Here is a 27,323-nt window from a genome sequence, read left to right on the forward strand (position 1 = left end):
CTCTGCAGCATGTGGGATCTTCCCAGACTGGGGCATGAACCCATGTCCCCTGCATCGGCAGGCGGACTCTCAACCACTGCGCCACCAGGGAAGCCCCAGTGCCGCATTTCTTAATGCACTCAGCACAATGCCTTGCACACAGGGAACATTTCACAAATGCTTGTTGAAGAAAATCAATTCATTGGCCTTTATTCGATCTTCTTAATTTATATAAATGCTATAGTTACTTAAGAATGCAATATTTATTAAATGATATACCTATTAATATAAAATTAATATACCTATTAATTTGCTTCTTCTTTGTCCTTTGGTAAAAGTTTTAATTACCTGAACTTTTCCCTTGATGTTGAAAATAAAAACACCTTATCTAACTTAACAGTTGACAATGGGCTCTGATATCTTTTATGGCCTGTAATCATCACCACAGCCCTGTGAGGAAGGATGGGTCAGGGTCGACAATACTCAGAGGAGGAATCTGAAGCCCGAGAACGTTAAATAACTCGCCCCACGTTAGAGAACTAATGTGTGGTGCCACAACTGGAACTTAATTTCTTTCCAAATTTGTGGGAATTTTAAAGTTCCATTTCCCAAATGTAAGATTTAAACTCTCACGATGATGCATCAACAAACATTCTTTAGGGAATCACTCTGCAGCTTTCTTTTTCCCCATGTGAAATTAATTCAGAACCACCGCACTGAAGGAGAACCCAATCACGAAGCCCAGTTGAAGATAAAATTCCTCGCATACGTAATTAGGAAACATTAGAAGAACCTGTGCACGCCTGCGCGTTCCCTTCCTGGTGGAAAAATTTAGAGTTGATCTGTCTTGCTTCTGCTCCCCTGCGTCTCTTTCCTGTCCCTTCGTCCATTTTCTCTTCTTCTTCGGGTTAACTTCAGCTTCAGTGTTCCCTCCATCCTCTCATCTCACTCCACAGAAGCCCATTTACTTTAACAAATATTCTGTTCCTGGGAGTAAACGCTGAGTGACCCAGCTTTCCTAATTAGTTCTCTCTGCCCTGGCACAGACCTTGACACCCAGTGGGGACACAACCAATGCCTGCCGTGGAAATGAAAGATGGAATGGCTGGATGCAGCCTCTCCAGTTTACGGGTCCTTTATTAGGCTGTATCCATCAACCATCATGCTAGTTACCTCATGAATAAGAACGCGAGATTTGCCAGTTTCACCCCAACATCAGGGCTGCTCAGTAGAAGATTTCCGGGGGTGATGAACATTTCTGTACCTATCCTGATCAATACAGGAGGCACTAGTCACATGTGGCAATGGAGCACTTGAAATGTGGCCAGTGAGACTGAAGAACTAAACTTTTTATTTAATTTCAGTTAATTAAAATGTAAATAGGCACATGCAGCTAGTGGGCACCTTAATGATTAGTGCAGATCTGTTGCATTTCATCTGAAATCTGGTTATATTATCCAAAGAGAATTCACATGATAGAAATGACTGAATATGTAATTGTCAGCCATAAGCACTAAATATACTACTTATTCACAAATGTGTACAAGTAACCTTGAAAAGCGTTTGGTTACTTTTCAAACCAAAAGTTTACTTTTCAAACCAAAAGTTTAGAGAACAGAGAGTGGGGAACAGAGAGTGGGGTTGGATTTAGATTTGCAGCTCATTCTCAGCGTAACTCTGATCTTAGTTTTTCTCCCCTAAATGGTTTTCTTGAGGTCATAGTGATGGCATTTATGACTAAGGAGTAATCTGCATGGTATTTCAAAAAATAAAGTTTTTAATTCAGAAATTCTTGAATAAGAGTTACTGTTCGTAATTCATACATAAGGTTTTTTGTAATAATGTTTTATCATTTGTGAGGAAAAAAAACAAATACCCATCGTAGGGTTTACTGTTTACAGCATTTCTTATCCTAAAACAGTAGCTCTAAACAGTTACTGAGTTTATTTACTAAAACATAAAGATAAGAGATTTAATTGATATGAAGAGGCTTTCAGAATCTAATTAACCTCCCAGCTAGTCATTAACTCTATGACCTTTAGAAATAATTGACAGGGAATTTTTTTTTCCTTATTCAAAACTTCCATCAGGTGGCTAAACTTCAGGGTAACACAGAATACACTAAATGCCGCTGAGACATGACTGGATAACATCCCAAACAGCTATTAGTAAAATGAGATATATTTCCAATAAGATAATCTATCCACCCAATCTGTTGTATGCATATGCAGCGTTTGCCTAATTATAGTCCTTTTAATGATCGAGTCTGGAGTCTTTTCCCAGAATGTCCTATGAATTATTTTGCTCATGAGGATAATGAGGAAAGCATAGCTGCCACTACTCCCTGGACCCACAGCACACACCCCCAACCATTCATGTCACACTTGCCTGCCGAGTCTGGTCTGGAACTCAGAAGCTCCCTCAACACATGCTCTAGGGAGCCACTACCAGCTGATGGGCACTCACAAGGGAGGTGGCCAGGAGAAGCAGTGCTCACCTCACTGCGTGATGACAGGCCTTTTATACTGTAGTACTTCCAAAAATGTTAACACACTTGCTTTCAAGAGTCAGTTTCACCAAATAGCGGTTTTGAAAAATCTTTTTTTTACGGTATGATAAATGTTCAAAAATGTACTTTCAAACTCATGCTGGAGAAAATAGATATTTGGAAAGGGAAGTCTGGATCCTTGTTACTCAGAGCTTGGTTCACAGATAGCAGCATCAGCATCACCTGGGAGCTTGTCAGAACTACAGACTCTTGGGCCCTGCCCCATGTTCACTGAATTAGAAGCAGCCTTTCAGTTAGATCCCCCAGTGATTCAGACGGGGCCAGAGGCATTTTGTTTGAGACCCTCTGATATCTCTTGTCAGATCCTGGCCAAAGTACTAGCATTGTGTCTCTTTTTCCCAGGAATCCATATAGGTTGGCCTGAAAGTCTTTTACTTTCCACCAGGACTACAAGGAATATTTCTATGTGGTCTCCTGTGCCTATTTGTTCTTTTCTTACATAGCAACAACCTTTATTAATCTCTGGTTCGCTTGAAAGATTCTCACTTTTACTACTATTAGAACCTATCTGACTTCAATGAAGAAAATTTGGTAAATTTTAATATTTCTACCATAATGATCATCAGTAAGTTGTTTATACATATTATATATACATGTAAGTATGTATATATATGTAAATATGTATGTGTGTTGTGTGTGTGTGTATATATATATATATAAAAATATTTATTAAATGTCTACAATATGCCATACATTGAGTGGCAGTTGGAGTTACAGAGATAAATAAAATATCATCATTTCCTTTAGGGAAGGGAAATAGATTTATAATAATAATTTTAAAAAACGCAGTGAGGCAGTTGAAATAATAAACATCCTTTGATCAAAAACTCATTATCTTCTATTCTGACTCTAGGCAGGGCTCTGAAATTGTTCCTAAAACTTCACTTTTGAATATTTCACAGCCATATATTTAATACCAATCCTGAGGAAGTAAAGATGTTCTTCTCTTTGATATCTTATTTGATATGTTTTAAACCAAACAATGTTACTTTTACCTAGGGGCTATCAAGGGCTAGAATGCAACATTTGGTTCAAATGTGCTGTCCGACACCAAGTTCTACATGCCATGAACTCTGTAAGTATCATTAAATATTGACGATTATGATCCAGGCTAAATATGTTTCCCCCTTTCACTTTCAGGTACTGACGAAAAAAAAATCATGAGGACTTTGGTCTGCTCCAGTTCAAGGTGGTTCATATAAAATAATAATGATAAAATGGTGATGTTGATAATGATAAAGCAGTTTCACTACTGACAAAAGGCTGTATTTTGAAACCTATTGTCTTTTCTGCTCCTACTATTATTAAACAATTTTCTGTTGACTCTGTGTTAGTATTAAGCCATTAGAGCTGTGCAATGAAAGAGATGAGAGGAAATTCAGTTTTATTGCCTTGTGCATATAACTTAAGTAATCTAACACGCACTTCATTTGTTCAACAGTGATTTTCTTAATAACTGAGATGTGAAGCAGCTTTTCATGTTTACAAAACGTATGCAAATTAAGCAAGAGTATTATTTTTAAAAAGGAATGGATTTTCAAATTTGACATATAAAAAATCCATTGTGATAGAAATGAGAAATATGAATATATTTTTAGACACGTTTCTCCTTTTAGACTTTGGGGAACAAATATAAATACGATTTACAGGGACTAGTAAAAGTCTTTTAAAGATATATAAACAAAAATGAGCATTACAATTTAGGAGAAATATACAAAACCTTTTTTTTTTGACAAAAATCACTTCTTTCTCATTTTCCTTAGAAGCCTCAACAGTGAAGGTTTAAATCTTTACAGAATATACTAATCCTTTCTTCATTTTTCAATACTATCTATTGAAAAGCAATTATATACTTGGTTTAACAGAGGACAGGGCAGAGTTACTGAGCTACTCGCAGTAAGAACTATTTTAATTATAATTTATAGTAACCTAAGAAGAATTTTTAATGTAGCTCAAGAAAATTATTTTTCTAAGTTTCTGAAAAAACTGCTTTTCTAAAGAAATTAATTACTAATTATAAAGTTAAATTACTGGCCCACGTTGCTTCAAGTAAGTTTAAAACAGTAACAAGAAAGACCTAACCATCTTCCCCTTCACAAGCTTCACATTTAAAAAAAAAAAACAGCACACATTACCTAGCTTACGTGGCTCGTGCTCCCTGTCAGCCTGGACAACTCGAAAGTGCTTTCAGACCAGATAGTGAGTTTACCGATCGACCGCGTGGTTATTGGTGTGAGGGGTAAAATGTGCTTTTAGTTTTATGAGGAGTGTTTAGTTCCAAACTGGTGTCTCTCGAACACTTATGTTCTGGATTCTAAAATCTCAAGGCTACACAGTTCTTCACTTCTGAAATGCACTGCTCAAATTTCATATTGAAGGATTAATCCTGGTGTTGATTTGAAAACACCATTAGTTTCAATGCCTCCCTTTTCATCTTTCAGTCTAGACCAGTGCTGTCTCATAGAACTTTCCGGATATCAATGCATTCTACATCTCCCCTTGTCCCACTTGACAGTCACTAGCCGCCTGTGGCTAGCGGCTACTGTATTGGATGGCACAGGTCTAGATTACTGTAGTTTTTGATTGTGCTTTGATAAAGTTTATAGAATTTTAATAAACTGTTTCATTGGAGCTATACAAATATTTTTCATACTTTAAATGAATAACATTATGCTGTATGATAATCATGTGGCTGTATCCTATTATAACTGTCTTCCCCTGTTTATTTTTTTCTACAAATATATTCTGATGGCCTAACATTCTCTAGACCTCACATTAAAGCCCAGGAGATGTGATAGTAAACAAAATGTGCACAGTCCCCGCCCTCCAGGAGTTTAAAACCTAGTGTGGAACAAGCAATTGAATAACAGCTTCCGCAGTGCCTTGATAGGGAAAATAGAACATATTATGACTATGATACAGGAAAAGCACCTAACACAAGTTATGAGGCATCTCCAGGACACTTCCAAAAGTATAAATTGGGACCTGACTTGAATGAAGGATAAATAAAAGCCAAGTAAAGGCCTAGTAAGGAATGTTGAAGACAAAACAAACAAAGTTTGGAGAAGTTGAAGGATATAAACATCATTAGGTGGCTTGAGTATAGGATGGGAACTGGGGGGGTTTGGTTGGAGGGAAATAGCAAAAGGTGAGGCTAGAGAGGAAGAGAAATACAGGGGCCAGATCATGCATGGCCTTGTGAGCAATCTTAAGGACCAAGAGTCCTTGTTTATGTTCATATCTCCAGGCATTCCATGGCACATAGCCTATGGCAGGAATTCAGCCAATCTTTGTTCAGTGAACACATGAAAGAATGAAAATTCAACAAATGACCAAACAAATAAGTGAATGTGCTTTTTCTTTTAAGAAAAGCAGCTATGTAATATGCATCTATAAAGTATGCATAAAAATAATGTCATGTATCTATATTTTTATATAAGTATAAAACTGGAACCTATTTAATTGGGTTAGATACAATGAAAGCTCAAGTAAAAGAGACATATTTTTATATTTTACGTCTACTTACGAATTTTGTAATACAGAGTTTGTAAAGAAGTCCAATTCCACTATTTACTGCATTTGCTTTTCTACAAAAATTGTTCTTAATTTTCACCAACTATGTAAAGGTAGTTAATTTATTGATAACCTCCAGTAGCACTGTGGAACACTGAAGTTTATAAGCTATTTTAAGGCCTTTTCAGACCCAATTCAGGCCTTAAGTATTACTGTGCAAGGAGACATTTTGCTGGAACTGTTCTTAGAAGTCTTTAAATCTAAACAGGAATCAGGTAACAGAAAATAAAGTTTCACGTAAATATCATCTCTCATTCTCCCCTTACTTTCTTCCCCGCCCCTGCTCTTCTCTCCCTCTCTCTCTCTCTCTCTCTCTCTCTGTCACACACACACACACACACACACACACACACACACACAGTCTTCTTGCCCATCCTTGCATCTGAAAAAAAAAAAGCCAATAATCTTCTACTGAGAGAGCTGTGGATCAAAGGTTCCTTCTATAAGTGTGACATCCATCTTTTTGATTTGCCAGGGAGCAGCATGGGGCATTGTGTTTTATTCCACGTCCACACTTAGTCTCTTAGCCATTGGCCCAGACTAGATGAGTAGCTCAATAGAATCACTGAGTCACTGAGTGGTGAGAGGCTCCCTCCTGGCAGGGTGCTAAGTGATGCTCCCATATGGGTTTTGCAGTTAGAAAACATGTGCTGGATATGGAGGTGACCTGTCTGGGACTTCTGTCACTCCAAGGGTCACCTGGAATGATCTGGTGATCAACGACCTGTTTGAAAGTTTTATTAAATTGTTTAGCCTAAGCCTTCCTTTCAGTAGCTTGTACTACATTAAAGAGATTATTGCTCCTTTGCCCTCCAATCGTTTCCAAGCTGATTTTTATATATTTTTTATATCCTTAACACAAATGCCTGTCTCCTGGTTCAGAATTCCATGACCAGTGCTGAGCACACGCTGGTGCCCGCTAAATCATCGCTGAGTGAAGGAACGGCCTTACGGGCTTACAGCATGTTCCGTGGGATCTGCGATCTTCAGGTCATCCCGAAGGGCTCAACCCCACATCGCCTTCCAGAATAGAGCTCAGCATCAACTGTGAGAGCAGGAAGGCAGCTAAGAGAACCAGGAGTGGAGCTAGACAGGTGGAAGAGATGAAGGGGGCAGTTCCTTCATACCATCAGAGCCTCTACTGAATTTCCACAGCCTCACAAGCTAGCATTGTGGATAAGTATCTAGTATACTTGTCACAGAGTTAAATAAAATGGACTTTCTTCAAAGGAAGTGCTTTTAATACAATAACTGTTTTTTGTTTTTTTTCTCACCAATGGATTAAAAATTTAACACATTTACAAAATCTGGCATATTTATATATTGTAGCTAAACAGATATTCAAGCTGCATTATAATGTAATAATAATAAAAAAAGATCCCAGTTTGTCTATTAAGTCTTTGTAAGTCTTTGTGCCATTGTAACAGTAGTGCTAATTTACAAAGAGCTTTTTTGCTAAAAGAAGGAATCTTTTTCAACACCCACGTGCTGCACAATTTCCTATGACCTTGTAACACTACTCTGGTATGGCCCAGAAATTTGTATTTCAGTCTGAATGCTGGGAATCATATTATTTCTCTCTCTGTGCCAATCTTTTTTTCTTGTGAGTAAACTGTTTTCAGAAGGCTAAGGGAGAGGGGTAATGGTCCAAATGGGAAATATACAACTAATGACCCTTCATGAAACATATTATGCTCCTCATTAAACTTACTCAGTTAACTGTATTACATTAAATTAAAATAAATAGGATTTAAAATTTTACCCAGGAGTAGCAAACTACCCTAACTTTCACCTTTGTGTTAGATCCATTCTAAGAATGGATTTCTCAAGTCGCTGATGTATCACAAGTTCTTAGCCTCCAACACAATTATGTCTTAGTCTCCTAGAGGTTTTCAAACTTAGTGTGTATAAGAATTACTTGGGAAACTCGCTAAAAACGCAGCTTCCTACCCAGATCCCCTCTTCTCCACCAAGTATCTCAAGCATACTGATTTTAGTGAAATGCACTTTGGAGAGTACTCTATGTATATTTATGGTATAAACTTTGTCAAGCTTAGGGGTCCCACTTTACTTCTTTCTCCATCATCTCAGTTATTACTGAAGTGTGGGAAAGCCGAATGGGTGAAGACTGTGTAATTCATGTAGTTGAGCAGGGCAGTCCCACAGCATGTTAGACTTATATGTTATTTTCATCCAAAGAATCAAACCATCTCTAGTTTTGGTCTAGGAGCCTCAGAATGTCGTTTTGAGAGATTCACAACTTTCATCTACTGATGTTAAGTGCAGGATAATAGTGGCGTTGCTACTTTGCTCTCTTTTTGCTTTTTAAAGAATTACATTGTACAGACTTTCAAATTCACTGCCTTCATTTTTGAGATGAGAAAACTGCTCCCCGCCCCGGGAGAAGTAGCTCATTTGTCACCCAGTAAGACTGTGCAAGGCAAGGGTTAAAGTGCAAGCCCTTTGACTTTCAACCCAATGTTCTTCTCATGACCTTGAAGAAGTCTACCTCAGATACCCATCTGTCCAAGAATATGAAAATCTCTAGAGTATGTGAAGTTTTAAATCTCCTTTAAACCACATAGTATATTCCTGAGCAAAGCCTTCACAATACAATTTTATAGATTTTTAAACTCCTTAGAAAACAAATTTTAAAAGTCAACACATTTTCAACTAGTTTAATATGGTTCTACTGCACTTCCCATCATATTAAGAACTGGAGCAGTTCAAATCTGATGACAAATTCCAATTCAGATTTTTCTGTTACCCTGCAATGGTTGTTGTAATGATTTTGGTAACGAGGTGGAGTTTTGAGTATAGAGTTGTTTTCTGTTCAGAACTTATGTTAAATGTGCGTGAATGTACACAAGCATGCACACGAAAGCACTCATGAGGTTTGACAACTGACAACTGTCTGTTAATATTTATGTCTATGTACTTTCACACTTATATGTGCACATGAATAAAATACTATCTGAAATACATACTAGGTAAGTTTTATAAATGATCTTAAATTTCAAGATCAAGGCAAGCCCACAATTAAAATTATCAGTCAATGAAAAACTAAATGTGTAGTAATGCGAATCTGAAAGTATTTTAAATACACACCACATTAGGTCTACTCATCATCTGCTTTTGTTTCTCTGAAATTATCTGCTTGGCCTTACTAGGCAAAAGCTAAAAAAAATTTAATTGATCAGCTCAATACTTTAAAAAAACTTCCAAATAAAAGCAAAGAAACGAGAATTAATCTTAGACAATTATAACAGGTAAAGAGAAGATGGATGTGAGAGGCGGATTAGTTTGATCAGAACTAGATTTTTCTTACACCAGTTTAAACAATTTAAGCAATGGCAAGAATAACTTGTATTCTGGCAGATTGATGCTGAATACACACTTTCGAAACATTTATTTTCTCTTAATTCTGGGAAAGCAGTCACAATCTAGGAAACCACAAGGAGATAGATAGGTGAGGAAAACAGACAGATGGGGGGCATTATATCTGTATAACGGGGACATATACCTCATTACACCTCTTCCTTTTTGGTTTAGTATTCATTGCTTACAAAGGGTACTATAAGGCAATAACATTTAAATAGGATACACGTGAGAAGCATTTAAAATCGTACAGCAATGTTACTTATGCTAGCAAATCGAAAATATTTTTGAGTTTCAACGCCATGCTTATTTATTTTTGGCACAATGGAACAATGTTTTAAATCTAACTTTGATAAAATACCAAGTAACATTTAGAAATTCATTTCCATCAGATTTCTGATCCCATGTATATTAACAGTGCTATATTAAATGATATAATTTGGGGGAAAAGATTTCTAGGAGAATAACTGTCTTTACTCCTTCAGCATGAATACATTAGGAAGAATGAATTAGAAAGAAGAGACATAAAATGAAAAACAAATGAAAAGTTGGGGTGAACTCATTTTTAAATATTTTTTTTCTTTGCTGGGAAACTAGCATATACTTAAAAGAAATCATCTAAAATGTGGGCGAGCCATCCCCTGGCCACACTTCCCCATTCTGGCGGCCTGACACTGCGGTCGTCAATGACGACTCTTGAAGGATGAGGTTAATAATCTGACACAGGTGCCTGATTTCTAGCAAGGACCAGATTCGTGTAGTCCCTATTATCATACCGCTCTAACTTGCATTTTGAGAAAGAGAGAGGGTGGAGTAATAGTTGGGGCGATAAACCTGGGTACACCTGTGGGAATATGAACATCTTAGGTAAAGGAAGATGTGCTTGTGTGGGGGGGAAGGGAGGGGGGAGGTCTGAACACCCGTGGCTCTGCCTGTTTGCGGTTCGCCAGGCACGCATGCGCGCTCACCTCCACGATGTCTGAGTTCGTCCGGCTCTCGTGCGGCTCGTTGTACTCGGTGTACTTGAGCAGCACCTTGTCCATGTCTGTGCTGGCGTACTGGAACAGCTTGTTGGTACTGTTGAAGATGATCAGCGCGATCTCACAGTCACACAGCACGCTCAGCTCATACGCCTTCTTCATCAACCCAAATTTCCTCTTTGTAAATGTCACCTGGAAAAAAGAAAGCAGACACGTTTTTTTAAAGAGGAAAAAAAAGCAAGCCTTTAAAAATAAAACAGTACTTTTTTCCTTTGTAAAACAACGTGTGTTGTTGTCAGAGCCCTCGGGCACTAACACATTTGGAAAGAAAGCAAATAAATCTAAAACTAATTTCTGCTTAGAATTCGAAAATGTGTGATTTCTAGCTTGCTGCTGAATGTGAAACTGTAAATGCCAGATTTAATGTAGGGCATTTCAATGAAGGTGACCAGAGAACTGTTCATGTTTCTTTGAGCAATTCAAGATTTAAAAGAGTCCATTTCAGCAGGGTTAGCATATTTCTTAATTATAAATTTGGAGCTTATTTTTCGGCCACGTGAAGACTGGACATGACATTATGAACACAGTATTTTAGATCTATGTTCAAAATTTCTCAAAACTGTTTAGTCTCATGCCATTGAACTGAAAACGCTGAAGGGATCTGACTGTACTTCCAGACAGAGTTGTATTCTGTTTTCTAGAAATCCAGCAGGGAGTTGGGAAGTGCTTTAGCCATAACTCTGTTAGGGCTTTGGTTTCATTCTTCTGTGTATCTTTCTTCCTCTCCCAAGCCAGAAACTGTATTGCCATCTTTGCCTTTCTCTTCTTTTACTCTAATCTATTACCAAGTCCGACAATTCCTCCCCTCCAAATGTTTCTCAGGTTCACACTTTCTTGTCTATTTCCCAGGCATCTCTATCATTCATGTCTTTATCAGCTTCCTGTCCTAGACGATCTCCCTGTCTGAAACCATTCCCTCCTCGATTCATCCTAATCTTCAAAACCGTACTCTTGTCACTGCCATTTCCTGATGGGCCGGCTACAACAGCTCCCCTCTCTGGCTTCAAATACTTCTACCTGCCAGTGCAAATATGCATTTTACTATCCCCAGTTTCAGTCTTCTCTTGATTAAACTCCAGTCTGCCCACCAAAAACCATGAACATTCTTAAGTATAAGCCTTTATACTTCATGGTCCAGTGTTTCCCAGCAGGTCTTTTGTAGAATATTATTTCTACAAAATACTCCTTAAGACAGAAAGTTCAATGGTCCAATGTGTTTGGGAAATGAGGCACAGCGGTATATTAAAGGCTGAGGAACTTTTTAAACCTTAACCTGCTTCCCAAACTAACTGCTGACAGAACGTTGATTTCTTTGCTTATTTATTTATTTTGAGGGGCACTTACTATCATTCTTCTGAACCAGGTTTTTGAGGCATCTACCCTGGGAAATGCTGACTGACTTTTAAATAGTCAACTTTGAAAATAATAACTGAATTTTCTTCTTCAACTTCAAATCCAACCCATCTTGCAGAGGTCAGCTCAGTTTTATCTACTACCTACTTGGGCGTAACTCCTAAATCTAGAGTCCTGCTCCTTTTCTTTCTCTTTGTCTCCAGCCACCCCATGGATGTCCTCCACTCATGTGTCTATCTAAAAGTCCTAGGAATCTCAAACCCCCAAAGCCCAAACTCACCTTCACCCTCGAATCTGCTCCCCTTCCTGGGTCCCCCATCTCACCATAAACTCAGTCACCCAAACTAGAGACCGCTGAGTGGACTTGGAATGTCCCCTATCCCACACGCCTAAATAAATGTGTTGACAGGAAGTGTGCACTAGCAGACAGAAAAGCTGACTTCCTGGTCTCCTCATTTCCCCACACTTCTGTTGATACTTATTGTTTTACCCATCACCCCTTTATTTTTTCTTATAGTACTTATCATATTTTATAACTTGTATAATTTTGTGTGTGATCATTTGTTTAATGTCTGTCTCCTCCACTACGGTGCACGTTCCACAAGGGCATGTACCATTTTTATTTTGCCCACTGCTGTATCTCCAGTGCCTAGAACAGCAGACATATGGGCACACATTAAAAATCTGTAGTATAAAAAACGAAATAGGGAAAACTATTTTTAGAAATATCAAAGTGATGTATGTTATATAAAACTGTGATAGCTTTCCCCACCGAATTTTTATTTAGCAACTCATAAACAGAATTTTAAAAAGATAAATCTACACTTTAATAATGTTTATATTCTTTAATCACATCTGCACTGAAGGCAGCATGATAGAAAGGGAAGAACATGGGGTCTGGATTCAGGGGACCCTAGATTTGAATGCTGATCTGCTATTTATTAGTCATGAGAAATTCACTTAACTTCTTCAAATTTGATTTTTCTCTGAGTCTGATTTTTCATCTATAAAACGGAGATAACACCTACTTGTGGGGTTGCTGCAAGGATTACATAAAATAACATATGTACAGTATCAAGCTTTGTGTTTAAAGTAGAAGCTCAATAAATCTTAGTTCCCATCCCTTTCTTAGTTGACTTACAGGAAAAGAACTTACAAAATACACCTGTCTTAGTGGCTCAAAGAGTCCTGATCAAGGCTATTTGAGGATCTTACTACAGTCTTCCTGATAGAAAGATAAAGCTGAACTATGGAATTCCCACTGATCATTCTTTGGAAAATACAGCATTTAGGTATTTACCAGCCCACATCGGCTAGTCAATATCTACTCAGATATGTTATTTACGTTGCAACTGGGATAATTTTTCTTTGTAATGATTGCCAATGTCTCACCTTCTGTTTTATGTTTATTGATTGTCTTACTAAAGTGCTTGTAATAAAATATAGCTAGTGTTTTATTTCCAGTGTCTCACCTTCTGTTTTATGTTTATTGACTGTCTTACTAACCTGTTCTTATAAAACATAGCCAGTGTTTTATTTTCATATCTGATTATCATACTACTTTAGAAACTTTTTTTATTCTGGTTCATTCAGATGAGTCATGATTGGTATTAGGAATGAGCTAAATAAAGGCTATCTTTTTGGAATGGGTAAAAAGTATCACCATTAATTATACAGATTTATACAAAATGTCTTTTAAGAATTCTCTTAGATGCAATTTAGTCATGCAAATATACTTGCACATTGGTATTTTGTTTAGTGAAGTAGGCTACAGAGTACGTTCAACGCAGAAGGAAGGCACTGACCCAAAATACTTTCATATATCTAAAACCACTTTTAATCAGACTCTCATGACCACAAACTGTAGGTGGAATGTCTCGATACAGTATGGTTTCTGTTGTACTCAAACCTCAGAATTTAGCACGTTACAACACTCACCCTCAAAGTACATTTCAGCACAGAAATATCATTAAAGCCACTACTTGTTTACTTTTAGGTACTCCTCAACTTTTGTGTAACCAAATAGGCTGCTGGATAATGCATACTTATTTAATAATACCTGTCAGAAAGTCAGTGCATATGGCTTCTTTTCATTAAAACTGCAAACTGAAATGACAATGACTATATTAAAGCATTTAAGAAAATATCTTCAAGACCTACTCTTAATTGCACTAAGTTTAATTCTGTATTATGTTCATATTCTTCATAGCATACTCAAAATGTATTTTATAATGCTTTTTCTCATTGTTCACAGTTAGATAAAATTGTTTTTCAGCATTAAGCTTTCTTAAGAGAACTGGGATATTACCCTTCGTTTAAAATATGCCACTCAATGACAAAGATTGCAATTCAGAGCTTTTATACTTAAATATAATAATGCATTGTAATGATTACATTTTCCATAACTTGACAATTGTTTGTAATGGGGACAAGTCCATTTCTATTTCAATAACATATTTTGAACCTTAGGTGAGATGGAAGACTGTTTTTACAGCAGTTAGGCAAAGAGATGCTCTTTTCCAGTGTTTACATCAATCAAGGTGCACCAAGAAGGCAATAAAACCAATATTATTTAAGTGGGCACTATAATTTACATTTAGTTTTCAAAATTAAAGAGACTTCATATGTAATATATGTATGGAAAGCAAGATTACTCTGTAAACATTGAGCATTTTATGTTTTTTTTTCTTTACCTCTTGAAACAGCCTCAAATGTAATGATGATGTTTTATTAAGACATTCAGTATTAAGTTCTATATTAACCTCGAGTTTTAAATCCTAGCACAAGGGCAGGCATCACAATCACACATCTCATGCTGACAATTACTCTAGAACTTATTAGGTATGAATCAGTAATTGAAATTAGAATTTGAAATTGAGAAAAGGAACATTCATTAAATACAGCCCCATACAATTTATATTCCTTATAAAGAAATAAGGAAAATCTATTTACAGAAACATGAAAGTAATTCAAGCAATTTTTATTGAGCATTTTCTACATGCCAAACATTGTGCCGACCAATACTGATTGAGCATTCTCCACATCAAACATTGGTGCTGGGTGTTCGGGCTTCTACTACATGTAAATATATATCTCCCTTGTTCATGTCTCATCCTCATGGCTAGAGGAAAAACAGTCATTTAATTCCTTAAAGCTCCAAAGGAATTTCCTTCATTTGAATCAAAATGTATTCCTTGGCTAATAATGTTATATTTCCAGTCATGTGTAATGATCTGAACTGTATTTTTATCCAGAGTTGGGTGAATTCAGTTTTTGTTTTCTGACCAATCCTTCTTCTAGACTGAGCAAGAAAAATAACAGTAGATGTTGACCCAATCAAGAGGAATATGAAATGAAACCTACCATATTGGTTATTTCTTATCTTGTACTCAGAGAAAGCTGATCATGGCATTACGTCCCTCCCCCTTTCCATCTGGCCGCTGGCAGGCTCCCATGGTGCTGTAAGGCTTCCTTTAAATGTCAACTTCTTCTATGAAGCTTTCATTGTCACATTCAGATAACACTCATTCCTCCCTCGTTGTTATCCTCTAGAGCTTTTTACAAACCTTTATTATGAGACTTATTCTAATATTACAGAGTTGATTGGTTGTTTGAGTCTGCCTCTCCTGCTGGCTTTTTGAGCTCCCTGAAAACCCCACCTCTTGCCTCACAAAGACTGACCAATGGATACTCAATGAACAAATGGATTACGGAATGGAAATACTCTATTTTAAACTGAATGTCTCAATAAAATTTTCTGCTAAAAGTAGATAATTTTTAAACTTGTCTTTTTGACAATTTATTGTTTTATTTTTCTTGAAGAAAGAAAAAAATAATTCAAAAAGTTCAGAGGAAAGTGGTCTTTATTCCTTGCCCTGATGACTCATCATGAAGGACAGAAATGTGTGAAGGTAAAAACTGAACTTTACAATCACAGGATACAGAGGTAAAGGAGGGAGGATCTAAGAATTCAGATGACTGCATTCATTGAGCAAAAATTTACTGAACTTTCTGATGAGATCAGATTTTTAAAGAACATGTATTTGGCAACGTATTTGATGAAATCCTCATCACAATATTATATATTTGAGATTAGCTAGTAGTAATGTAGATGATTTAAGTATGAATTAATTAATTGGTGTTAAGTTTAAGGACAGTCTCTTGCAAAGGGCCACAGAGTTCAAGAGTAACTTTCCTGTCCCAGGCACCATTTTTATTAGTGGTGTAGATGAAGATGTAGCCTGCATGCTTATCAGATCCACACACCACACAAATCTGGGTGATAACCCAGTAGATTGTAGAGTCTTTATACATACATAGCTCACTCTACAGAAAGCTGGGTCACAAACGAAAAGAAACAGAGGTAATATTAAAGTCTTTCATTCGTATTAAAAAAAAAAACCAGAATTACATAATCTCAGGTTGGAGGAAAACTAACATGATAGCTGTTTTTGGGAAAAGGATCTAAAGTTATAGTGTTTGACAGTGAGAACTAATTATCCTAATGATCTCTTAGTTAGTCAGCACTAACTAATCTTTGGTACTATGTTCAGCTCTGAGAATTTTAAGAAGACACTGGGTGACACCGACAAAATTAGAGCATCTATAGGATGGCAAACAGGTCGATGTAGGGTCTGAGAATAATTTTGCAGGAGAAATCATTGAGGGAATCTGGAATGTTTAACCCAGAAAAACAGAGTTAAAAGAGAAATGCCAAACACTTTCCAAGATCTGCAGACTTCGTGGCCATATGAAGAGGCAGATGAGTTATTCTGTTTTGTTCTATAGAGCAGAGTTAGAAAGCATTGCTGAAAATCATAAAGAGGTTCAAAACAGGGGGAAACCTAGTGATGAGAACTGTCCAAGAGTGGATCTAGTCCCATGAAGTAAGAAGCAGTTCATTCCTGAACATGTTCACGTAGGGCTGCATATCAAGGAAGGTCTAGAGCGCGTTCCTGAATTCAACAGGAAGCTGGACTAGACACCTTTAAAAGATTTATTCCAGATTTAGATGTTCAGATTCTATGCCTACGTAGCACAGACCTTTGGGTAAAGGGGAAGATTACAGTGAATGGAATACAGTTTATAACAAGAATCTATTTCTGCAATTTCATTCTGTAGAATGTCTTAGGTTTTGGTTACTCAATCTCATCAATATGTTACCATAGTCATTCTAATTTTAATATTCCAAGAAATAAAACTGGATCACTTTCTTTTTGTAGTTAGAAGAGATATAAAAGACTGTAAAGAATTGGAGTAGACAATATTAAACTAGGTATAGTGCTGAAAATGCACAGAAAAACAACTGTCCAGATTGATAAAATAGCAAATTCACATTAAAATATTTTAAAAGAGGCAATATATATGCATCATCACTGGGGCTCTGTACTGTGGAAGCAAAAACATGGGAATTGAAAATCAAGTCTAAGCTCTGCCATGTATGAGCCATGTGTCCCTGGGCTCGGGTAAATTGTTTAACTTACCTATACCCCAGTTTCCTCATCTGTAAAGTGGAGGTAATGACAGGTATCTTACAGAGTTATGATGAGAGTTAAACTAAGGAACACACAAGTGTAAGTGACTTGTTGACTGTGAAACACTATACAAGGTAGGTAGTATTTTTTTTATGATGCACCAGGCTCAGTCACTTCTTGTTACGTACTGTAAAAGATTGCTCTCTCAACTAAACCTCAAGCTTCCCTTGAAAGCCCGGAACATCTCCTGTCTGCTCTTGTAACCTGAAGTCCCAGAACAATACTTGGCTAAATATTCGTTGAATGAATGAATGGATAGATGGATGGAATAATTACTCATTTTTTTTGGCAATCAAAACTGAATGGCTAAAAATGAATTTCTATGCACGCTCAAATTATGTTAATAAGAAGTCACTGAGAGAGGAAAATTTCACATAGTTATTTTTCTTTTTTGTCACATTAACTTATAGTAAAAATGTACATTTAGTAAAAATGAATAGGAGAAAAACTGGATTGCGTCAAATTTTGTGTGTGGGTTTGTTGGTGAAATTGGAGCATATCGTATTTTTTATAATTGTTTTTAGATAAGAGTGTTGACTTTATTTGGTGACTTTTTTCTAAGAAGTTTTCAAAGACTTTCTAAGCTATCTTGCTCCATTTGACAGCATCTCTTTTAACTTATTATTGGGCACCGTTTATCATCCCCATTTCTCAGATGATACTGTAAACAAAGGCATGAACTGCCTTATCCACACTCCCAAAACTAGTCGCTGATGAACTAGGAATAGAACCCTCTTCACACAAAATCCATCTTTCTTTCCATTAGTCAGTGTTCCTTCCCTCTTTTAGACAACTGTGCATTTCAGGGGCTGAAGGTCAGTACAGCATGGACCCCTCCAACCACTCATCAAGCACTGTACAGGTAAACTAAGAACTGTCAGCAATTCTGAAGAGCACAGCAGGGTAGTGTACAACTTATTAATTAGTATAAGGACAGCTTTCTAGGTTAAAATAATACAAATAATACAAATAATACTAAAATTGAGAAGAAGTTGGTTTCTAGGTTCTGACAATAAACCAAAGCTCCTTTTGTGTGGACTCTGCAGCTACCTCTGCCCTCAGACCTCCAGACATTCCCACTAAAGCCAGTGAGAACCACATGCATGCACTAGTGGGCACACACTAGTTCTATATTTATGGATGTTTACTTAAATTTCACAGAATGAGGGGCATTTTGGTTGGTAGCAAATACAAGCCTGTTTACAGCCAGAATAAAAAAAGGTGGGTCTCTGATTTACACACAGTCAATGTAAATAACAAGTTCTAAAACAGAGGACAAGTCCTGTATCATTTCCTACAGGGCACAGAAATTAGTTAGACTACTGTGTAACAGAAAGGGCATTTAATCATGAGTCTCCACACCACACGCAGGCCTCTGTTCACCCTCCCAATCCTGGCTCCATTCATAAAGTCACCTCAGGAGAACTTTCCTACCATATTTTAACGGTAGGAGTCCTTGCACCTTACAGGAAAGAATAAATGAAAGAAAAAGACCTTTGGAAACAGCAGCTATTCACATCTCTGAGAATAACTGAGGCCTAACGCTAAATGACTTCAGATGCATTACTAAGGGAAGCAAGGATACTTTTACCTATGGGTCTCCAATACTTCGTCCCACCAATCAGAATTCTTTCAGCCTGATCTTATTGAACTTATCAGTGAGTCTGCTCAGTGAGGGGGGAAACTTTTTACTCGTTTCTTTAAATCATAAAGTAATATTAGTTTCATAATTTTAGAATGCGTTTGGGACTAATATACCTAGCTAATTGTATTTTCAAAGTTTTGAGGTTTTATCAGGGTTTTTTTCGTCCAAATAGAGTCACAAGGACTACAACTGTAATCCTATGGAAATAGTTTAGATCCAGCCCTCCTCACCCACAGCCTAAAGAATCTCCCAGTTTCCTCCTAGTTAAGGAAAAGGAGTGACTAATGAGGGACAAGATGGGCAGTTCACGGATACAATGCGCTCTCTAATCCAGAGTCGCTAGGTCTTCCTATGTGTTTAAAGGGTTAGGGATGGAGTCAAGAGTCTGCAACGACAATCTTTAATTGAAAAAAAGGGAAATGCCCTCTTAAATGCTCTTTTTCTTCCCCTGGCTTGTTCCTGACAGTAAGTAATGGTGCAACTGTTCTAAAGTATTCCTCTTCAATTTTATTTTGTTTAATTCAGTCTGTCATTAGAAAGGCTTGCGAGCTTTAGGCTTGATGATTACTCTCGGTGGGAGGAAGTAGTGCCACTGCAGACTTGTGTTCTAGACAAGCGCTCCTTTATACAATGACGGGGCCTGCCACCATAAATGAAAGGCTCTTTAAAGAGCAGTGAGGGACTCTTTTAAGCAGACTGCTACCATGTGCTTGTAACCCTCCAGCATAACTTGCGAGGATGAGACAGCAGTGTGTTCTGCTGCAAAGAGGACTATTGTCCTCGTTAGCCTTCAGCAAACTGAGCCGCATTTCACTGCAATGCAGTAGGATTTCCAAAGGGTTTCAAGCAGTAGTTCCTAAAATTCTGAATGCGATAGAAGGATTAAAATAGGGGGCTTAGCATGTGGAATTTAGGACTCTACCGACCTCTTACCCTAAGTCAACACCCCAAACACCAAAATAAGACTTTAAATCTTGTGCATTGCACACTATTTCGAGGAAACATAATAAAACAATGGGTTAGATTACAGTTAAATAACTGAACGCATATCAATAAACTTGAGTGTCTTAACAAATTCAAAGTCTGGGTTTTAAAACTTGTCATAGCTGATTTCTGATATATTTATGTACATGAGGAAAAGGTAGATGATGAGTTATAATTATTAAATTTAGGATTTAAAACATTTTATTGTGGTTCATTTTTAAGCTTAAGAATGTTTTGGATTTTAAAAAGAGAAGACTATATATAACACAATATGTTTTAAATTTTTTTATACATGCTGTTGAGGTTTGCTTGGTTTGTTAAGGGGCTGATTTACATTCTAAATCCAGTCTGCAGATGCAGTCATAAAATAAATACTTGTTTCTCTATACCTCATGTACATGAAATATATAATTTGAGTCTGAAAAGAATCAAATAAACCAGATTAATATTTTGGGGGCAAAAACATGTTTACTAGTTTAACAAAGCCAAAATGTACCTAAGGTAAAGGTCAAAGACTACTTCATTCCCTGCTGAGCAAATGCTCAGGAAGCACATTTGTCTATGTTTCCTGTCATAACAGGAAGAGTGTAACTTCTTCCTTTCCACAATGGCTTCAGTTTTACCTCCTAACTCCAATATTTTCTCCCTCAGGGCCTTCCAAATCAATCCTTGCAAGACAGAAGGCAGGAGGCGGTCTCCGTTGTAGTTTCCAAACAGTTACATTTGTTGAAATGTTACTTAAATGTTAGTGATTTCTTAAGCTAAACTGTTCCAACTTAAAATTAAAAGTCAAATATCCAAACATTTAGATTGGATCTCTTATTCCTATTAATGGTCCAACATATTTCAAAAGAAACACAAATACATATTCCATACTATGGAATTTCATTTACTTTAATTTAACTAACAATGTTGTCATTGTTTTGTTTTGTTTTGTTTCCAAACAAAGCCATTATTCTTGGCGGGGGCAGGAGTTCCAATTGTGTTCAGTAAGACTATGTTGGGATGTCAACATTAAAAATACTCTTACTAAGAAGGAGCTCATTTTAAGTGAATAAATTACAATGTTAAAGGAAGTCTAGACTGCAAAGTACATGGCTTTTGAAACAATCAGCAACATGTTCTTTAATCTACAGTTTGGAAGAAACCTCTTGGTTTATGCGGTCTATTTATAATGTTAATATTTTTAGTGTTGGTTTCTCAGTAATACAATGTCATACAAAGTTCGGGCATTTGCAAAGCAAAAGGGGATTTGTAGCACACAGAATGGTGTGTGTATGCACTTACAGGTGGAAGGTGCCATTCCGTGTAAACTTGCTACACAAAATGACTGAGACACAATAAATATAAGCATTGGAATATTTCTAAATTACAGTTAATTAAATGGAAATTATGTGAAATACACAAATTAGAACTGAAACAACAAAAAGTCTTGAAGCCCTCAATTTCAAGGAGGAGCTTCTATCTTAAATCCAGTGACAGAATTCAAGAGGAGATAGTTATGCTTTTCCTTGTGAACATTTTGGCCTCTCTTGGACTTCCTACTAAAGGAAAGCTAATGAATAGTTTGATGGCAGTTGAGACAATACCTTTTTGGCAGTAAAGGAACAGATCTAGCTGTGTAAGTACAAAATGTCCCACACATGACTGGGATTGACATATATACACTAATATGCATAAAATAGATAACTAATGAGAACCTGCTGCATAGCACAGGGAACTCTACTCAGTGCTCTGTGGTGACCTAATTGGGAAGAAAATCCAAAAAAGAGGGGATATATGTATACATATAGCTGATTCACTGCCCTGTACAGCAGAAACTAACACAACATTGTAAAGCAACTATATGCCAATTAAAAAAAAAAGTCTCACACAACATGGGATGTACAGAAAGTATGCTGTGCACTATCTCTATGATTCAACTATAGAGTGGGGAAACCATTTCTGAATTGTTTTCAAATTGATAGGAACAGAAGAGAAAGGGATGGCTTGATGTCACAGCTGTTAAACATACATCTGAGTACTCTGGCTACTGCTTTCTTTGATTTGGAATCTCGCAAAAATACAGTTTGTCATTTTTCCCTTCTGGCTTTCTTTTTCAGTCTCTCACCAGTTAATTCCAACTCTCTAAAAAAAAAAATTTTCCCCTTGGTGATTTTAAGATTAACAAAAGAATGATTTAACTTATATGCACGGAGAACCTTTAAGTAGGCATACACAGCATCAATATACCCTGCAATTCAGTTCTGAGATGCATTACTGTGTCCTAAAGTATTACTATGATACACCCTGCTTTTATTTATTTACTCATTTTATAAAATGAGTTTAATAAAAATTTTAATATGAGTATAGGGGAGGCAGTCAGCTGTAAAGAAATGATATTGAGGGAAAAGGAGTATAATGATCATTATCATGAGTTATTTGCAGGTTTACTTTGGATTTAGAGATTAAAAAACCCAACACTTTTGCACTGATTGAACTTTTTATTCACTTGACTTAAAGCAAGGTTCCAAATATCCACTGACTAACATGGATAACTATTCTACAGTATTTAAAGCATAATTTCCTCTCAAATAATGTGCATTTGCTCGATATGCATACAAGCAAGTGACAAGTTTGGACGTTCTCTTTGTGGAGATGACAAAATAAAACAGTGTGTCTGGATGGCTCTGTTCTTTAACTCATGGTTTAGAATTCATCAAAAACTTATTTTCTTGAAGCAATTTATTTGTATTTCTATATTATCCTCACATTTAAAGACTGAATCTATCTCAACTTCCACAAATTTTATATTCGGTTACTAGGTTGTAACTCTCAAGTTTAGAACTGTAATCAGTCCTTTTATTTATGGGTATTCTAGATACCACCTTGAAGGAATGTTACAGTAAAAATTCCATTGAAATTTTAGTTAAAATTCTAAGAAGAACGTAAAATAGAGGAAAACGGGAGAGTAAGGAGTAAAATCTGTTTCTTTTTAAAGAAGAGTCATTTGAGAAAATCAAGGCAACTCTTTATTTTTCAGTTTAGTTTAGAAAATATCAGATTTAGTTTAAAAACCTCAGTATGTAGAAACTGTCAGAGGCTGCATCTACACTGAACTATTTCTCCAGTTTTTTTTTTTCTGAGCCCATTTAAAATAATTTATAAGTCATGTAAAGAAACTGAGATAAGGACATAAGAAAAGGGAAAAAGTTAGAAAATTTAACAGCTATGACTAATCCCCTTTAGTCATAGGGGATTCTCCTTTTCTATTAACAAGAGAATGCTGCTAATTGTCTTTAATTTGTGCTCCAGTTACTGCACTGATAATTACATGATATTTTGTTTGCTGGCAAAAACTGTTAGCGTGCCAGGTCTGATAGAAGAAAAGAACTTAAGACATTTAATAAACTCCTTTCTTTAACTTACTATATTAGGCCATAACTGTGTTATTCGGCAAATATTTTTCTCTGGTAGTTATTCAAATATTTAAATGTCTTTTTATAATAAGTCACACAAATAAATTCGGGTTTGCCTCTCCTATCCTTTCAAAGTGGGAAAGCTGAAAATTTTAAGTACAAACACACAAGAAAACAGATTTAGGTTAAGCATGCCTAATTTTCATATATCTTTCTTCTTGATTTAACAGATTTCTAAGTATATTCTGTTTGCAAAAAGAGTCATATGAGGACAAAACTCATTTAAAAATATGGCTGTTTCAGAAGCACAGTAACAACTGGTACCATATGAAGGAGGGTAAGATTATTGCCTAACTGATGAAGGTAACTCACAAGTAAGAACAAAAAATGCAGATGGAGAGATTGAAATTGTAGTGTGAGAATAAGCTGGAAGCTAGAAGTGATTAAAAATAGTGATAAGTAGTTCAAAATAATTTGGTCAGTAACATACATTTGAAAATAAGTCCCACAAGCATAGAAATTGGGAAACTACTTCTCCCCATCCTCGTCACAAGCTATAAATGTTCTGTGTGATTTTCCTTCCTGTCCACAAGCCATCCTCTGCCATCATCTGGCTCTTGCTCTGAAATGATTCTCTTGCCGCTTGTTAGCTTCCAAAGGCTCCTTTGTGCCCCAGCTCTACTCTGTTCCACTCTTCCTTCCATCTTCCTGATACCCTTTTAAGGTAACACCCTATTGAAATGAAGGTTTCAGGTACCATTCTTTACTGTGCTACACAGCACAGGTGTTGTTCTGATAGAAATCACATTAACTATAATAGCTAATGGTGAGTCTTAACAGGAATAGCTGACAGGTAAAGTTATGGAGCATTTATTATATGTTAGGTGCCTTACATTTATCCCCCAATTTAATCATCTCAATGACCCAATGAAGTGGGTACTATTTTTTAATCTCCCCTCTACTGATGAGGGAAAACTCAGAGGGGTTAAGTCACTTGCTGGAGGGTCATACAGCTAGCAGGTGGCAGAACTAGGGCCAGAACAAGGTTTGTGTGTCTCTAAAAACCATGTTCTTCACCATGGTATTACACTGGATGCAGTATGATGTAACTGGGGAAAGCAATGACACACAACCATGCTCTTAGCCATTATATTATACAGAACGCAGAGTGACGCGATTGAGAAAAGCTTGTTTTGTTTTTGAATCTGAAAGATTTGGGCTCATATCTTGGCCACCTCCTAGTATTAACTATCTGACTTCAAAGCTCTGTGTGATCTGGGCCCTCCCTAGCATCTAAACCTTTTCTCTCATCTCTCTAAAGTTATACACACCAGGCTCAAGCTCCATAGGCTTTCCTTAGACTGCTTAGCAAGCTCTTTACTTTCTCAGAAGCTTCGCAAACACTGTTCCCTCTGGAATGTTGTCACCTGCCTAACTCTGAATCATCTTTTAGCTCCCATCTTTCAACATTTCCTCAGGGAGGCCTTTCCCTCACCCACAATCTAAATAAGGCACCTCCTGTTATTCCTTCATAGCATTTGGAGAGCTGCATTCATAGCACATGTGAACAGAATTTTTGTTATATATTTGCATATTTCATGTCTGGTTCATCCCACCAGGCCAGGGGTCCACCAACTACGGCCCACAGGCCAATCATGCCTGCCCCCTGTTTCTGCCAGTAAAGTTTTATTCAAACACAGACACATTCATTTGTATACACATTGTCCTTTGCTGCTTTCACTAAGAGGGCAGAGACGAGTAGTTGAGACAGAGACTGCATGGCTCACAAGGCCAAAAGTATTTGCTATCTGGCCCTTTACAGAAACAGTTGGCTGACTTCTGTGGCAGACAATAAGCTGAATGAGATTCTTCTTGCTTACTGCTGAATACTTCATGTTGGGCACATTGCAAACAAGTGATATTTGTTGATTTAATAAATAAATGAGTTATTCAGCTGTAAATGGAATTACTAAAGATTAAATGGAGTAATATATATGTAGTTCTTGGAACACGTAGCTTCTTTTAAGTTATCTGAAAATTTCCGTAAGACAAATTGACAATTCATGATTTTATTTATTTTTACATACTAGCTTAAGAAATCCACCTCGTTTAGCTTAGAGATTGAGAAATAAGTAGTTTTCATAAACTTGGAGACTCTGGAAAATTTAAAAAACAAAACAAAACTAGCTGTTACTTTTTTTTCCTCCCCTAAACTATTTTATGTATACAATTGGAGTTTCTGATTTTTAGCTGTTGCTACTGCCATAATGAAAAATAAAGGGCAAAATTCAATTTAAACAGTCAGCCACTCTGTTTTACCACAGTTTTATTTCTCAATGATATACAACTTATCGCATCAGCTCTGTAATATTTCATTTCACACTTCAAGTCAGTATTTCTTATTCTGTAAAAACACACCCTGTGCTCTGTATAGCCAAATAAACACTTGCAATGGCAGGGCAGGCTTTTACTGCTTTTGAGAAAAGATGACAGTGAGCTATCGTGTGAGGTTCTGTTAGGGAGTCTACAGCGGGGAAGCTTCAAAAAGGGCAAAGCAGTTAATGTTTCTCTTTTCAACATGTGAACACATACTTTAAAGGGAGCCTAGGTTAGGGGTGTCTCCTCACTTTGTATGACATGCTGTCGCAGATTTGCTGGTGCTGGTTATCAGAAGTGACCTACATCTTTTTTTTTTTTTTTTTGCAGTATGCGGGCCTCTCACTGTTGTGGCCTCTCCCGTTGCGGAGCACAGGCTCCAGACGCTCAGGCTCAGCGGCCATGGCTCACGGACCCAGCCGCTCCGTGGCATGTGGGATCTTCCGGGACTGGGGCACGAACCTGTGTCCCCTGCATTGGCAGGCAGACTCTCAACCACTGCGCCACCAGGGAAGCCCATGACCTACATCTTTTAGGCTCTCTCCCAAATGGCTCTTATGATCACTCTTACAGTAGATGAGAGGCACGCATGACAAATATTTATAAGTAAGATGGCTGTTTAAGTTTGTCAATGGCCATGTAAAATAATCACTGAAATATATATTAAAACATGGAAGTTTTCAATTTTACCAATTCCATTTAAGAGTGTTGAATTAAAGGGCCAACTGAACCTAAAGACGAAGAAAAGACTACACAGATCCTAAATTCTACGGAATAAAACCAAGGAATTCATCTTCAGGATTAAAAAAAGTAAGAGTGACTAAGCTGAATTTAAATAAGTTTTCTTCTCTTAAAGTTATCATGACTTCTAACATGGGTGAGAGTAACAGCAATTGTAGGCGCAACTATATTTAAATTACGAAAAAACGCTCAATTGTTAGCTCAAAAGTATAGTGTTAACGTTCTCGCATGCCTGTGTAAGTTTTATATTCCTTTATAAAGCATAATGAAAGCTCATGAATTCAACCGCAAAAACTTTCTTTTGTCCTTGTAAGCAAAAGGAAGATACAATAAATTTCATGAACCCCAAAATTAACTGGCATTATTCATGAAGTGTAGATGCTAATTCATATAAAGCTTTGACTGTACCCCAAACAGGTGCTAGTCCAAACAGTAAGATCTAAATAGTCAGTGGTATATGATGTTCAATATTTCAGTTTTAAAATTTCAACCTATAAATCAATTAAAAAATACTGTGGTTTTATATTGACTGAATGATTGCTTTTTGGCTTGACCCGTAGCAATACACAATATGTAGGAAAACACTGAAGGAATCCATCGTAAATCTTAGCATTGTTCATCCTTTAGCTCAATTTTCAGCCAAAAATAGTTCAAGTCATATGTACCTTAAGTGTAATAATTTAAAGGAGTATAAATCTGAAAATCTAAAAAGTTTCTTTACCTCTTAATGGCATACTGGCTTTGATGGCATAA

General features: G+C 36.8%; 1 protein-coding gene across 19 annotated transcripts in view; it reads right to left on the bottom strand.

The window, feature by feature from the left end:
• MEF2C (myocyte enhancer factor 2C) overlaps positions 1–27,323 on the bottom strand; it is a 169,865-nt gene that overhangs the window by 66,526 nt on the left and 76,016 nt on the right. For all 19 annotated transcript variants that reach the window (XM_060143259.1, XM_060143245.1, XM_060143261.1 and 16 more), the window contains one exon: positions 10,468–10,671. In XM_060143259.1, the coding sequence (XP_059999242.1) occupies positions 10,468–10,671 (204 nt within the window). The remainder of the gene's footprint in view (positions 1–10,467; positions 10,672–27,323) is intronic.

Source organism: Lagenorhynchus albirostris, chromosome 3 (genome assembly GCF_949774975.1).
Source record: "Lagenorhynchus albirostris chromosome 3, mLagAlb1.1, whole genome shotgun sequence".
Lineage (NCBI taxonomy): Eukaryota > Metazoa > Chordata > Mammalia > Artiodactyla > Delphinidae > Lagenorhynchus > Lagenorhynchus albirostris.